Genomic DNA, 16,009 nt, shown 5'->3' with positions numbered 1-16,009 from the left:
CGGCGGCTGCTACCCGGGCCCAGGAAGCACCCTGCCAGGCTGGCTGAGGTTGGTGCAAAGACCGCGATAGGTTTCTTAGCTTCTAACTGAAGTTTCTGGGAAAGCCCCCTTCATCCTGCTTTATCCAGTTTGGGATTAAACCTTGAGGAGTGGGATTATTTTGCCATAAGCAAATCCCTCCTTGGAGACTCTGGTGGCCCAGGAAACTCAAAACCTAAGAGCAGCCACTGGAAATGGGTCCTGACTCCTCCAGGTTTGCCAGACGGGACCTTCCCGGCTTCAGCACTGAAATTCCCACGTCCCAGGAGCCTCACAGCCTCCCGGGACGGCTGGTCACCCGATGAAGTCACCATGCTGTGGCCAAAGTCATCGCTGGGGACACAGGCCTCAACACGGTGGTCGGCGGCGGGCGGCTCGGGACAGAGGTCACTGCTGCCCTGTCCCTGCGGGCCTGGCCAGAGTGGCTCAGGCAGCGACTTCCCCGTCAGTCACTGTGCGGGGTCAGCAGGCAGGTCCAGGCGGACCGACCGACACGGGGCCCCGGGAGGCAGAGCTTCCCTGCAAACCCCGCATTCACGTCAAGCTGCCCTTCCTCCTGCTCAGGGTGAACCAAGTTGAACTCTGAAAATTTTACAAATGGGACCCTAAGGACATTTTAATACTCTAGAAGCTAAGGGTGGGGCAGGAGTCAAGAAGATTGATCTAAATTAACTGTTTCCTAGATTCATCAGAACCGTAGGAATTACAGTTACAGGGCTATTGAAAGAACAATTCTTTCCCTTAATCGCAAGATACTTGTTTTGGAATCTTACCGTCTTCAGGAACAGTATAATTTGCATACTCTGGGAAATAGTCTTCAATTTTTGATTTCCCTGCCAAGACTTTTTCTGCCAGCATATCCTGTTTGTTCAAGAACAAGATGATGGAAATGGTCCGTAACCACCTGGAAAGGAGCAGGAAACACACAGGTGTGGGTCCACTGCCTGAGCAGGCATGTCTGTCGCAGGCGTTATCCATGGAGAGGACAACGTGCTGCCCTCCGGACGAGGTGCCGGGCTTGGGATTATTTGATGCCCTGGAACCTCAGCCCCCACTCCATCTGCACACAGGACTCCCTCATGAGGATAAACTCTCAGGAGGAGGATTCAGCTCCACAGGGCTGTACTGGCACCAAAGCCAAGGTTCACGTCAGGAATAAATATGCTTGGATTTGTGTGGTGTAATTTACTAGTAAAGGGTCAGAAAAGCGGGAGAAGTTAAAGCTGTCACAACAACAGAAACAGAATAGATGGTCACGCAGGGCATCTGCGGCTCTTGGGCGAGGAGCTGGGTGTTGAGGGTCTGGGTGGGGACCTGTCACTTTGCTGACAAGTCGAGGGAGGGGCTCGGGGGTCATCGAGTCATGAGCGGATGTTTTAAATGGGCGCTTTCTGCATTTTAAAAACCAAACAAAATAGAGATCTGGATTTTCCTGACAAAGTCCCATCAGCTTCACACCCCCATCTTAAGTAAGTCTCTACAGTAAATGGACTGAAAGAGGCTTCTTATGGTTTTAGAAGATTTATCACAAGGAAGGACTGCATCGGAGAACAAAGATGAAAGCAAGCTGAGAGGCATTTTTAAACCCAGCGGGAGACCGAGTTTACTGTCTTGTCACCTGTTGTTCCAGATGCTCTCGAAAAGGTCCAGGGACTCCCGCAGGCGGTTGGTATTGTTATCTTCCCGGATCACCATGTTGTAGCTGCTGCAGGCGGCCACGTAGATGATGGCGGTGACGTCTGGGTGGGAGGAGTGGGGGAGGCACCTTGGTTATTTAGAGCAGTTACGGCCACCCATGTCCGGGGAGAGCTCCCTTGTGATCGCAGCATTGACCCGGGGCCCCCAAACTAGCAGAGACAGTGTGACCCCAGGATGCTTAACTTCTGTATTCATGGGACTCATGGTTAAGGCACTTGATAGGTGAGTGGATTGAAAGCTACTGAAACACAGCAGCAGGAGGGAGTGTGGGTTTGTCCCCATTTTCTTGAGAGAGGGAGAAATCACCGTTGAAGCACTGGATCCATTTTCTTCTCTCGTCCCTCTGGCCTCCGACGTCAAACATGCTGGGGGAGAACACGGGTTGGGGGGTGCCGTTAGCCGGGGGCGGGAGGACATCCGTCCTTTGCTCTCCCCCTCCACCTGGCCCGTGGCTCTGCTCCCCAGGTGACCTCGCAGACGGGCCCAGCGGGCCCTCCCCAGTCTGGCCCAGGTGAGTGTCCACACCCCGGTATTTCTCTGAGCCCGGCCCTTAGCCCTGTGATCAGTGGCCGCTTGGCCCTCTCTCCCCCTGGGCAGCCTGTTGCCTGCGTCCTCCTCCTCTGCACCTGCCTGAGGCCACCGGGCTCGAGTGCCTCCCTTCCCTGCACTGACACCTGCGCTTGCGGGCACACACGCGGGTTTGCAGCACTGCAGGCCCGGGATCGCCCGATGTCCAGGCCGCTTCCCCGACCCCCGGCCTGGGGGCCCCGCGGGAGGGTCCTGCCCACATGCTTACTGGAAGTTGACTTTGTCCACTTGGAATCGTGTCTCGAAAATCCCTGACGTCAGAACTCTGCACCTGAGTAGGTCCTGGGGGCAGAGAAGAGAGAAGCAAACAAGTGACCCCTGTCCTCAGGAGGAGAGCCCGGGGCAGCCATAGGCTGCGAGTGTCCCAAACAGCAATTCCCTCCATCGGAAAAGAAACAGGACTTAAAAACTGAGACAAATGCTCTCGGTCTCACTCCCCAGAGAAAGTCACAGTTAATGTACTGGTTTGTTCTTGGAGACTTGATGGCTCTGCTTTTTTTTCCTTCAGGAGCTTCCTGTAATCACTCCTGAGTCTTCCCTACTGACACCATGTCCCCAACAGCCCGCCAGTGTCTGGGGAGAGGCGCCCGTCCCACCAGCTGCCGCTCCAGGTCAGACTCACTCTCTCTCCTCTCACAGTTTTAGTCTCGAAGGTAGAAGATGATGTGTTCCCAAGGGGATGAGAAAGCCGTACAGTTTCACAAGGCTGACACCTCTTTTGGCCTGTCAGGTGTCAGGGTTTCTTTCCTGGTTACCAGATCCATTAGGATGTAAATTGGCCACCACAGTGACTCTGGAAGTGGAGGGCGGTGGCCCCTCTGAGCCCGATGAGAAGTGTGAGGACAGACTCGAGGGGCAGGCTCAAGGCCAGGGTAACTGAGCTCCCAGGGTCGGCCTCGTAGAGGGATGGACTCCAGGGGACAACCAGGAGCTCAGACCTCAGGGGGTGGGGGGCGCAGGGAGCCTCCCGGAGGGGCACGGCTGGGCCCCGAGGGTACAGAGACCCTCCAGTGTCCCCCCGTTCGGGCGGTCGGGCGGTGGTCGCGGCCCAACCCCACCTACCTGGTCCGTGGGCGTGTAGTCCACCAGGCTGACGCTGTCAATTCTCTCCAGGAAGCTGAAAAGAAAGCCAGACGTGCTTGGGGCCGCTCTGGGGCCGCCTCTGGGCTGAGGGGCAGGTGTGCAGGGCCCGCACGAGCCCAGGGGGACGGGGCAGCCACGGGCCAGCAGGTTCCCGCGTTCTTCCTGGACACGTGTCTCCCCGGCAGGTCAGTGTCCTGAGGGTCCTGATCTGTCATGGGGGAGCGGGGGTCCAGGCCTCTGCCCTCCCTTGACAGGTTTTACATGTATTTATCTTTCTGTTTATCGTCTGTCTCTCCCTCCAAATGTGGGACCCACAGGGCAGATCTGGCTTGTTGGCCGGGTTTCCCCAGCGCCTGTGGGGCAGCCCAGCCCCTGCGTATTTGTGGGATGAAGTGAGCAGGGGGCTGTGAGGCCCAGCCTGCAACTGACACAGGAAGACACAGCGCTGGTTAACCAGTGAGCAAAGGACCACTTCCCGAGGGGTGGGGACAGCAGAGCGTGTGAGGAGCGGGCGGGGCTCTGAGTGCCCCGGGCTCTCCTGGTGGGGGGGTCCCTGTGGCTGAGGTGGGGCTCCGGCCCTGGGGAGAGTGGATGTGACCTGGATCAGGGGGACTCGGCCGGAGTCCCTGCCTGGACAGCTCGGGGTCCACTGTTCCGTATCTGGAGTAAAGTCATGATGGGCCTTCCTCCCAGCCTGTGTGCCGTGAGCTTCTGCACAGTGAGGGGGGAGCACCTCCCCACCTCCGCACAGCCCCCCCTCCCCAGCCAGCACTGCAGGCCCTTGAGCTGCTCACAGGAGGAGGGGGGAGTGCAGAAGACCCTGGAGGAGCCACAGGAGGGGACCCCTGAGAGCTGAGTTGGTTTGAAAACCACAGTGCCGTCTGGCCCAGTCCTTGCCGGCCTTGCATTTGGTGGAGTGGAGGGCAACTCAAAGTCCACCCCGACTGTCTAGCAGGAAAGGAAAGGGGCAAGAAGACCTGAGTGTGTGATGAAGTGGAAGAGGTGTCTGCCGAGGTGGGGAGGGGCTCTGGACTATAGCCCAGAAACCTGGGGGCTCCGGTGGGGAGATGAGCCGCCCCCCTTCCCCGTGTATGGATGTAATAATTTGAAGCAGAAGTGGTCTGTCCTCTTGGCAGGGACATCTAATATGAGAAGGTGATACAGACACTGATCATCTCCGATCGAAAGGGCTGGAAGGAACTGAAAATCAAACCAAATATGAAACCTTCAGCTCTGGTTAGAGGGTAGGAGGCACCCGATTTCAAACAGGATGCAGACAGGGTGGAGGGGGTGGGTGAATCTATTCAGATGGTAATAACGGGTATAAGTAGAAACAATGAAGTGTGGTTAACAAAAAAGACATCAGAAGTTGTTGAAAGATCAGAGACCGCCTTCCCAAGGACGCGGTGGGAGTACCTTCCTGACCACTTCCTGACTGCGACAAAGGAAACATATACCATCTGTCCCCACCCCTGAGCCCGGGGTGGGTGTCCAGGGTTCCTTCCAGCTCTGGTACTTAACCACCTGAGACCTGACTGGCATCAGTGAACATTTCCCAGAGCATCTTCTGAATTGTTACTGATGGTGAATAGTCCTCTGAGTTCATGGATTTCAAGTTTGTGCAATGGAAGTAAAATGTGAAAATTCCCCGGATGTGAATGTTTCCCCGGACATTTGAGAGCCTCTTTAAGGAGTAAAGACTAGCAGTTGATTTCTGCCAGACTTTTGACTTAATCTTTGGTTCAATTGGTGTATTTCCCGCATGTTGTAGTAGGACTTCTTCAAAACGGGGCTCTTAAGATAATATGTAGAGAGAGGAGTTTTAAAAGGATTTTCCAAATCATGCACAGAATTTTGTATGACTAAAATTTAAAAGGTTGTCTCCCTAAATACGCCACTGCCTGTTATGCCGAAAAATTAACAAGATCTAAGAATTCCACTTGTAGACCATTCACTTCCACTAGATAAAGAGTCACAGGACAATAACAAAATACAATTATAGAAAGTCGCCCCCCGGACTTCCCCAGTGGTCCAGTGGTTAAGACTCCATGCTCCCAATGCAGGGGCCTGGGTTCGATCCCTGGTTGGGGAACTAGAGCCCACATGCCGCAACTAAGACCCGGTGCAGCCAAATAAATAAGTAAATAAATATTAAAAAGAAATGTCACCCCCCCGCCCCCACCCTTATGGTCACTTTAAGAAAAGCAGATAAAAAGCAATTTACTTTGATTTCTCTTCACTGTTTCCTACTACAGCTGAGGATATTTGTGTTTACAGAAGTGATTTTATTTTGGCCACTGGGATCCCCCTCTGCTCGACATTGGCACGAAACAGCAATTCACTGTTCATTTCTCCTCTGTCTGCCACCCCAGTAACTCAAAACTGCAGGGTTCTTGTGGGCCGGGGGCGGGGGTTGAGGGGGGATGGTGAAAAGATGAAGCTATCCTGTTAGATGCCTTTGAACAACTGGATCTCAGGAAAAGCACCAACGACCTTTAATTAAAATGTACTTAAAATGATTTCTTCTATGAAAAATGCAGCAAGTCAGAGCTGTGTCAAGCCAAGTGTCAACTACAAATTGGCATTTTCCATTGGCATTTGCCATCTACCTCTACAAGGATTAACTCTTGTGCTGCTGCAGCTGCTGACTTTCAACACCCCCTGAAAGGAGTTCAGGTAGAGAGCTAAAATAAGGCACTCTGTGCTCTGGGAAAAACTGGCAGAACAGGTCTTCAGAGAGTTAGATGTTTTCAGAAGCCAATTTTATGAGCCCAATTCTTGTATCTGTTCATATCTAGAAAAGCACTAAAATCCTTCATGGTGACAACTGCTCCTCGTGACTAGCAGAAACCTTCTGCAAAATAGTATGTGCTCAGTTGCATGTATTCCCCCTTCACCAAAATCACATATATACTGACCTCCCCCTCTGCCTCTTTGGAGCAGTTTCTCAGAGCTATCTGGGATGCTGTCTCCCGGGCTGTACTCCTCATTTTGCCCCAAATAAAACAACTCGCAACTCTCATGTTGTGCATTTTTTTAAATCGACACAAGTAAAACCCTTTTCTCAGTGTCTTACCGAAATTCACTTCATGACGCTTATTTACTTGATGTAAAAAATACTGGAGGAAAATGTTAGCAGTAGTGACAGAGCACCAGCCTGATCTAACGTGCAGCAGGGCTGAGATCCAGGCCACGTCAGAGGTGGTCCTCAGACCAGAGCCCGGGCATCGGGATTGCGGCTGAGCCAGAGCCTGCGTGGATGAGTGACCCACGTGCCCTTGGATGTCTGAGAAGCATCATGCCTTTTCCTCCCCTGCCCTGGCCTGTCCTCTCCCGTCACCTGGATGGCATACCCAATGACTCACATCCTGTTCTCGCCCTCAGAGTGAAGTCCACGCTGAATCTGGCCTCCGAGCCCTTCGCAATGCGTCCCATCTCTTCTTTGTTCTTCTTGGTGTCAAACCGTCCACTCCAGTCAAATCTCCACATAGGTTTTGGCTTTTCAGACCTTTGTGTAATCCCCACTTTTTTTTCTTTGAAGCCTCAGATTGAACCCAACCTCTTCTAAGAAGCCAATTCTATGGAACAGAATTGAGAGCCCAGAAACAAACCCACACACATATGGACAACTGATTTATGACAAAGGAGCAAAGAACATATAGTGGAGAAAGGATGGTCTCTTCCATAACTGGTGTTGGGAAAGCTGGACAGCTACATGGAAAATAATCACACTGGACCACTACCTCACACCCTACATAAAAATCAAACTCAAAATGGATTAAAGACTTGAATGCAAGACCTGAAACCATAGAATTCCTAGAAGAAAACATAGGCAGTATGCTCCTTGACATTGGTCCTAGCGGTATCTTTCTAGATATGTCTCCTCAGGCAAGGGAAACAAAAGCAAAAATAAACAAATGGGACTGCATCAAGCTAAAAAGACTCTGCATAGCAAAGGAAACCAGCAACAAAACAAGAAGACAACCTACCAAATGGGAGAAGGTATTTGTAAATCGTATGTCTGATAAGGGGTTAATATCCACACTATATAAAGAACTCACATGACTCAATAACAAAAAAACAAACAACATGATTTAAAAATGGGCAGAAGTGCTGAAGAGACATTTTTCCAAAGAAGATGCACAGGTGGCCAACAGGCACATGAAAAGATGCTCACCACTGCTAACCATCAGAGAAATGCAAACAAAAACCACAATGACATATCACCTCACACCTGTTAGGATGGCTGTTACCAAAGGCAAGAAATAACAAGTGTTGGCGAGGATGTGGAGAAAAGGGAGCCCTTATACACTGTTGATGGGAATGTAAATTGGTGCAGCCACTGTGGAAAACAGTATGGATACTCCTCAAAAAATTAAAAATAGAACAACCACTTATGAACCCGCAATTCCACTCCTGGGTATTCATCCAAAGAAAATAAAAACACTAATTCCAGAAAATATCTGCACCCCAGTGTTCATAGCAGGATTACTTACGATAGCCGAGATATGAAAACAACCTTAACTGTCCATCAACAGATGAATGGATAAAGAAGATATGATATATATATATACACATACACACACACATACAAAGGAATATTATTCAACCACAAAAAGAAGGAAATCTTGCCATTTGTGACAACACAGATGGACCTTGAGGGTATTATGCTAAGTGAAGTAAGGCAGATGGTGAAAGAAAATACAGTATGATTTCACTCATGCATGGACTATAAAAAGCAATCAAACAAAGCCCCAAAATAAATGAACAAGCCAAACCAAATAAAAACAAACACGTAGATACAGAGAACAGAGTAGTGGTTACCAGAGGGGGAGAGGCAGGGGGAGGGGGAAATGGGTGAAGGGGATCGACTGTGAGGTGATGGCTGGAAATGAAATTTTTGGTGGCAAGCTTGCTGTAGTGTGCACAGAAGTAGAATGTTGTAAACATGAAACTTATGTGTCATAAGCCAGTGCTGCTTAAAAAAACAAAAAAAGAAAAAAGAAACCAGTTTTAGGACACTATAATCCCATCCTCCTCCATGTAGTTTGTTTCATGATTTGATTAGCTCGGAACACACCTTACATCGTGATTTCCCCCCTCGTATAAGTTGAGGTATAAAACACACGGTGCGTAAAGAGCACTGACATTACTCATCTTGATGACTCTGTCGCACCTGTGTACACTGGTGTATTTTCCTCTTTTTGCTTGTGCCTTATCTACCTAACTCCACTGAGGACCGTTTAAGGCAGAAGCATGTCTTTATTTCTAGAAAGAAGCCCCAGACAGCCAGCATCTGACACACCTCAGTCTAAATCTTTTACTGTATTCAGTTGTTCTCAACAAACACTGCTGAACTGTTTGTCCTGACACCGTTCAGGAGGGATGGAGGATGTACAAACCCTGAAGAGCAGGAGCAAATATCTCCATCTGGAGAAACACGATGGAGGAGGAGGACAGGGTGGTCCTGAGGGTACATCCGGGCTCTGCTGAGGCTCCCGCACCCACTGTGATGCTGTCACCGGGGAGCTCTGGGCATGGTCACGAGTGACAGCACCCAAGGGAGATCTGCATTCACACCTACTGAGCTGGGTATACCACCTGATGCCCAGGAACCATGACTGAGATGCACTGGTCCTGCCCCACATGGAACCTACTGTCTGGTTGTAGGAAAACAAACCTCGGTACACCAGGCAGGCACTGTCTCATTCCAGCCAGTTGATTAAAAGAAAAAAAAAAAAAGAGATGGGGGCCTGCTCATCAGTTTGTTCAATGACCACAGGCTTGCAGCTTTTTGCCAGCAGCACCCGAGGTCCTGAGCTTTGGATTTTGGCTACGGAAACGCCTCCAAGAGGGTGTCATGCCTGTTGCCGAGGAGGAAATCTAGAATATGAGGTGCCTCACTTCTGCTCAATGAGGTGAGGTTGTCTGGCTGACCCTGAGACCACGTTCAGTGAATAAGGTTGTCAGATGGGTGCTTACTTTAGGTGGCACCTTTCCAAATCGAAGACAGCAGGGTGGGCACACGGCACCCTCACCTGAAAGGCACACACACATTAAGGCTCCTTCAGGAAGAAGCAACTGTAGTAAGAAAGGTCTCCAATAGTGCAGTTATCATCTGAACTGAAATAAACTAAATAGTTCCTAAAGTAAACTTAAAAGTTTATTCTAAATCCATTTGGAAACAATTTGAAGGCAGAAAAATACAAAGGAGAAATAAGAGCAAAAATTATACTAGTAGTTGCACGGAAGATGAACCATTTCCTTGGTATGTTTGAGCTGGATCCTTCTGGAAATTCTCTCTTTAGCCTAGGCAAGTTTCAGTATGAGGAAGAACCTTGTTGCCATGAAGAAACTATTACAGTAAAGAAATAGCAACTTGGGCTTCTAGAAATGTGCATGCAAACAGAAATTCAGGTGCTAAAGGTGAGTCTGGAAAAATACTATGCTTTCTGAACCAAATCAACCTCCAGAGTTCTTTTTCCTTAAATAGCTTTGTAAACAGGATGTACACTCTGTATGCAATAACATGCAGTTTAAAGTGATTTATTTGACAAACTTCTGTGGTTCATATTCCAGCATTTCATCAACTGCAGAACTGAGGAAATAATTCATGGGCCTGGTATGCTTTTGAAAATATTTATGTTTCATAAAAATGTACATTCATGTAGTTTGAAATGAACATATTTTAAGAAAGTTCAAGCATATATAAGCATTGTTTAATCTCACAAAATATATTAGTTTTGTTGGGAATTATCTGCGCTATAAAAGGGTCCTCAATTTACCAAATGATCAACAGCAAGCTGTTATTTAAGTTGTAATGATGTTTTCAGTCTAAAGAGGGGTTAGGACTCATGCTGTGCTCACACACAGCTGCCTCTGGGCAACCTTGTGGATGAGAGGAGACACCAAAAGGGACTAGTTCTAGAAAGAGGATTTGGGGCAGACGACTGGCAGGTGTCCTTTACAGAAGACTTTGGAACAACATCCAGTCAGACATAATGACACTTATATACGAGGGTCAGTCCTCATCTGCACACAACTCTTCATTTTTTTTTTCTCCCTTAATACACACACGTTCATACAGGGGGACATGTTGTAACAGTGAACACTTGGTTCTCAATCTTTCAAAAGGCTTGGAAGAGCCCCTTTAATTATTTTCTGAAATACTGGAATTCTCTCCAGTGAAGGGAAGAGGGAATTTAAAACATCCTTAAGTGTTTAACTTAGATTAATATGCTCGCCAAGGCAAAAGCAAGTTGCTGTTCTCCATGTTTTGCGGCTCTGAGAAAGTGGTAGCTACAGGCTCTGCTTTTTCACTTTTACTTTACACACCACCATGCCAGAAAGATGGAAGGCAGCACATCTGGGCTCTGGCCTGAGAGGGTCGAGCCTATCGTCTGACCCTGCATCTGTCCTTCCCAGACTTCCAGGTGGCTGCATGTATGTGTAAGGGATTTGCATGGCTAAGCCAAACACTCCAACTTGTATTTCCGAGGTTTTAAAAGAGCTGTTGCTTTTAAGACAAGATAATAAATGCAAATAATTAGAACCTAAAATGCAGTTCTAATTTTATTTCTATTTTTGATTAAAATCAAAACAAAACCTACACACACACAGTCCCAGGGCTTTCTCAAACCAATCAACGGTTCTTTGGCAACGTCAGAGTAATGTGACTGTCATGCTAATTGCCATACTTTAAAAGAAGTCTAATTAAATAGGAAAATAACTAGAAACGTGAGAGAGACGTTCACTTGGAAAAAACTGTCATACTAACGTTAAACCTTGTAAATCTTAAAACCATAAATGAACACTTTTCTCTTATGATAAATGCAAGTTACATGGCATTTTTTCCAGTTATAAAAAGACAACTACCATAAGAAAAATGTATAGGACATAAACAGTAACTGAACATTATGCTGGAAAGTCGTAAAGTAATTTTAGTGTAAGTTATGAGAACAGATGAATAGTCACCTGTAGTCTGGATTTGATGACAATAAACAAAGGATACACAGAATAGCACTGCCCATAAAATAAATCTCTTAATGAGGTGTTGATAGCGCTGTAATCAACCTAAGTAATCACCTCCCGTCAACTCTAGATATTATCGATTACACAAAATTAAAAAGAAAACCTTCAATTCTGGTAATTCGGGCAGAATACTGAATACACGGGAACTAGAGTTTTGACCAAATTTTTGAGAAAGATTCATATACGCCAAGTTAACCAGATCTGTTAAAAGGCAGCTATAAAAATACACATGATCACAAGCTATACAGAACTTTCAAATCCATTTAAGAGTGGAGAAGGCCTGGGACGTCTTCGTGTATCTGGAGAGCACTGTAAAACCCAAAGGTAGAAGCATCTTGAGTAAGAGCAGTTCAGCATTCAGGCCGGTTCCGAGTTTCTAGCGTAGGGTATCCGTCTTCGACCGTGGCTGCGGCCGGGACGCCTGAGAGCGGGTTCCGCGGTCACACTTGGTCTCGCAGGCGGGCCAGCCTCTGGGACAGTTCGTCCTGCTCGGCCGAGGCCACGCTCGTGCCCACGGAGCCGGTCTGGCCCTGCGGCAGCTCCATGTTGAGGTCGAGGCCGGCCTCGTCTGCCATTTCCTGCAGCAGCATATCCACCTGGCCCTGGGGAGTGGTCAGCGTCGTCGTGCTGCTCATCGTGTCCTCCATCTGCTGCGTCTGCACGTCCAGCGTCTCGAACTGGTGCTCGAACTTGTCCATCAGGGCAGAGATCTTCTCGAGATTCATGGTCTTCAACGTCGCGTCCATCGACTTAACCACACCGGCCATCGACTTGGTCACCTTGCCCATCGTCACGGCCGTCTGGACCCTGGCGGCCACCGCGTCCACCCGAGCACTCATCCTCAGGAAATTCACCGCCTGGTTCTTCTGGCGAATCGCGTTCTCGGCGTGAATCCTCGCAACTTCCATGTTGCCCTTCTGAATGGCCTTTTTAATCTTGGCCTTTTCGGCCTTTTCCTCTTTGTCGCATTTTTTGGCACTCCTTCCCAGTTCTTTGGCCGCGAACTTTAGGTTGAACAGGTGTTTCTCCATGTTGGACATGATCGTACGGCTCCCGGGGGTCGGCGGCCAGGGCTGAGGTGGACGCCAGAGGAGGTAGGAAAAGAAAGACCGCTCCTGGCCGCCGCTCCTTTGTTTTGGTCCCACTTCCCGTTTCTGCCGCACGCGGCGCAGACCGTAACGTCATCGCTCGGCGCCGGGAGCGGGGTCGGCGTGGCGCACGGCGTAGGGGGCGGGGCTCCCGGACCTGGAGCAGGCGGACCTGGGCGCAGGCAGCGAGATGTTGTAGCGCTGACCGCGGCCCCGCTGACCCGGGCGCTCGCCGACTGCACCGAGTTCCCCGAACCCGCACCAGTTGTTAAAGTACTGAAGCATTAGTAAATTCACGGAAATGCGTGTCCACACACTTTCGTAGGCACGGACAGGATTGTCTGGAGCTGCACGTAAAAACTGTCCAAACTTGGTGGCCTGAGGTGTCCGGCCAGAGGCTGGAAACCAGGAAGCTGTCCTGAGGTTAGCAGACCACAGCCTTCTCCATCTGCTCTGGCAACTTCCACTTTCTCAGGGGAACGTGGACCGTTAATAATTAAAAGTACGAAACAGAAAAAGTTTTATCACTGACCTGCGCCTCGGTCTTTGAGGACAATCTGGTTGCAGCCTGTGACATCCTTTTACTGCAGTGGGTGAAAATACCTTCTGGTCCGCGGACCACCTCGTATATGCTGTGGCTGAAGGTCAGCTTGTAGATGAGTTGCCAGCAACTCCAAACATACAAAAATCCTTGTGTGGTTTAGTAATAAAAGACCCATCTTTTGCTGACATGATTCTGTTTGATATTTTATAAATATCCAAGGAACTTCACTCACATTTCATTTTGACACGAAACTGTCATTTTAAATTATGCAGGCAGAGGATGCTGAAGTACTGGGACCCACACCCACTGGCGTAGATCAAAACTGTCACCATGTATTATACCTTTAGAAGTGCAGGCTTTCAGATGGCAGCAGACTGTGCTGTGGCTTTTTTCTTTTAGGAAGATTCCTCCCGTACAGCAATAACAACATAGCAGGGCCCTACCTGCCCTAAGGAGCTAGGCTGAAAATGAACTCTGAGAGTAATTCTGTTTGAGATAGTTTTAATCCAAAGTCTCACCATCCCTTTGGGCCTCGTGTGATAGTTTGCCCGTGGTGCTGTTGAACATGCATTTTCCTAAAACCCAGCTCTGGTTATATCACTCTCTTGCTCCAAAACCTGAGCAGGAAGGCACGCGGCAAACACAGTCCCCACCCTCCCTTTTCTTTCCCTCCCCACCCAGTCAAGCCAGGCTGAGCTTGGAGGCTGAACACCATTTGTGTCACTTGGTCAGTGTGGATGAGGAGGGATGGGCCTCCGGACACTGTCCCCACTGCCTGGGCTTCTAGCCGTCGCATCTCTGCCTGTTGTGATCCTGCCCCTGCTCAAAGCTGCTTCTCCAGGACCCCCGCTCCATGCTGTCCCCTTACCCCACACAGCACACATGTCAGGCTGCCTGGCACGGGGTCCGGGTACCTATTATATTACGAACTGCGTGGAGGCAGAGAACAGTCTTATTCCTTTTCCCCCCATGGAACCCAGCACACGCTCTGCACACAGCAGGCACTGAACCCAGTAAGGTTTTGCTGAGTTGAACTGTGGCTGAGAGGGGCTAGGACGTTACCCTCGTCAGCAGCTTAGCCAAGATTACTTTTTTCCCTAAAGCAGAACTTTTTCTTCACATGAGACATTTCCTAGAAACAGAATATAGAAGACCAATAAAGGGAAGAAATCTGTTTAAAGTGGGGCTTAGAGGGCCCCACCCCCTCCACTGCTCACCCACTGTCCCCCACCCCAGCCCTTTCTTTTGGGTCCCTTGCAGTCAGCAAGCCAGTTCCTTGACCATTACCCATGGCCTGTTCCATTAGGTGACAGGGTTTGGAATATAAGCATGAGAAACCTTGACAGATTATGAGGATAATGACAACTAACATATTAAGTCCTGATGTGCTGGGTTGTTCTGGCCACTTTGCATGAATTGACTCACGTCATCCTCACAAACCCTAGGAGGTAGACGCTGTTAACACCTCCATCCTACAGGCCAGGGAACTGAAGCGCAGCATGCTAAGCCACTGGCTGCGGCCACAGCTGCTGAGTGTGAGGAATGGGATTCCAGGGCTGCAGTGGGACAAGTAAGAAACAATGGGGGATCCAGTAAGTTAACATGGGATCCAGTGGAGTTATCATTTTTACTTAAAGGAAGAGGTTGATGCAGCAGGAGTTGTTTTGAGACAGCTGAGGACTGGATTGACCACGAGGTTAACAGGAGCTAAGGAAGGCTGCTCAGAGAAGTTGACAGCCCCTGAGGCTATGCTTGCTGACCAAGGCGGGTCTCCTCTGGCTGCTGGACAGCCTGGACTCCAGACTCCAGCTGAGGACTCCAGAGGCCCGGGCAGACTGGATGCCAAGGGGAGGCTGATCTCGCCGTGGGCCCTCCTTCCCAGGCCCGGCCCTCTGCTTTCTTCTCTGACACCCCAGCCACCCCACTGTGCTCAGTATGACCCAGGCTGAAGCTCTCATGGTCACTTTCCTAGAGCCAGCTTCCTTCTGAGCCCAATGTCCCAACGACCTGCTGACCCTGGAGAGCTGGGGGTGCAAGGCCGTTGGCAAGTCCTCCCACTGACTGCTCGGTCCTTCCCCCCAAACATGCTCCTCCTGCTAAAGGGCACTTCCATGCACCCAGCTGTTCAGGTCAGATTCCTAGGAATCATCTGGAACCACCCCCTTTTGAAAGTTCACTGCTTGGCACCAGGTACCAGTCACCCTCAGGGACACACGGAAGCTCAGTGTGTTTCTGCTGAACATATGACTGCAGGCAAAGGATGCGGCACTGGGCACATATCCCCTTGATGACCATTTCCAGGAGTGCATGACATACACCACTGCATCTATTATATATATAATTTTCCTCTCTATTCATTTAGGAACACAGCTATAATGTGAGACTCCGAGACTCCTCAAACCTTGGGAAATCGCAAAGCCATTGTCCGTCAAATTATATTAACATGATGTCCAGGTTGAAAAACGAAAACAAGAAAGCGTTAGAAGGAAACAGAAAAGTCGCCCCTGAGTGGACTGCCGCGATGTTCCACACAGGTGCAGCTGGGAAACGCCCGGTCAGTGGTCCTCACGGTGGCAGCACAGCCCGAGTCCCCCTGTCCTGATGGTCTAATCACACGGACACAGAGATTCTCCTGCTCTATGCTGAACACCTTACTGATCTGACGACAGGCTGAAAATGAAACCTCAACACTCTAGGCTGTAAACACTTCCGGGATTTCCCTTGGTGCAGAGGAAAGCAATGCCTACAGCGCCCAGCCGTTCACAGAAGGAGCCTCCACACCCCTTCCCGGTCCTCTTTGCAATAAAGAACAATCTGATTCAGAAAACAGCAATGGCAGTAATTCTTTTTTTTTTTTTTTTTAAGTCTCTAAATATTAATTTCCCCACTTGAGTTTTGTTAAAACGTAACTCCGGATTCTCTTCAGTTTGGTCTTATT

General features: G+C 49.4%; 2 protein-coding genes across 5 annotated transcripts in view; both read right to left on the bottom strand.

Annotated features, from left to right (window-relative positions):
- GNAL (G protein subunit alpha L) overlaps window positions 1-16,009 on the bottom strand; it is a gene marked incomplete at its 3' end in the record, with an annotated part of 92,527 nt that overhangs the window by 4,822 nt on the left and 71,696 nt on the right. For all 4 annotated transcript variants that reach the window (XM_082416447.1, XM_082416446.1, XM_082416448.1 and 1 more), the window contains 5 exons: window positions 3,388-3,442; window positions 2,534-2,607; window positions 2,044-2,102; window positions 1,658-1,778; window positions 813-943 (listed from right to left, as the gene is read on the bottom strand). In XM_082416447.1, coding sequence (XP_082272573.1) covers window positions 813-943; window positions 1,658-1,778; window positions 2,044-2,102; window positions 2,534-2,607; window positions 3,388-3,442 — 440 coding nt within the window. The remainder of the gene's footprint in view (window positions 1-812; window positions 944-1,657; window positions 1,779-2,043; window positions 2,103-2,533; window positions 2,608-3,387; window positions 3,443-16,009) is intronic.
- On the bottom strand, window positions 10,968-12,621 carry CHMP1B (charged multivesicular body protein 1B). Its single transcript, XM_082416459.1, has one exon. The coding sequence runs from the start codon at window positions 12,477-12,479 to the stop codon at window positions 11,880-11,882; it is 600 nt and encodes a 199-aa protein (XP_082272585.1). The 5' UTR covers window positions 12,480-12,621; the 3' UTR covers window positions 10,968-11,879.

This window comes from Balaenoptera physalus (assembly GCF_965194825.1).
Source record: "Balaenoptera physalus genome assembly, chromosome: 12".
Classification (NCBI taxonomy): Eukaryota; Metazoa; Chordata; class Mammalia; order Artiodactyla; family Balaenopteridae; genus Balaenoptera; species Balaenoptera physalus.
Note: the sequence above shows the minus strand (reverse complement) of the source record. Positions and strands in the feature narration are given on the sequence as shown.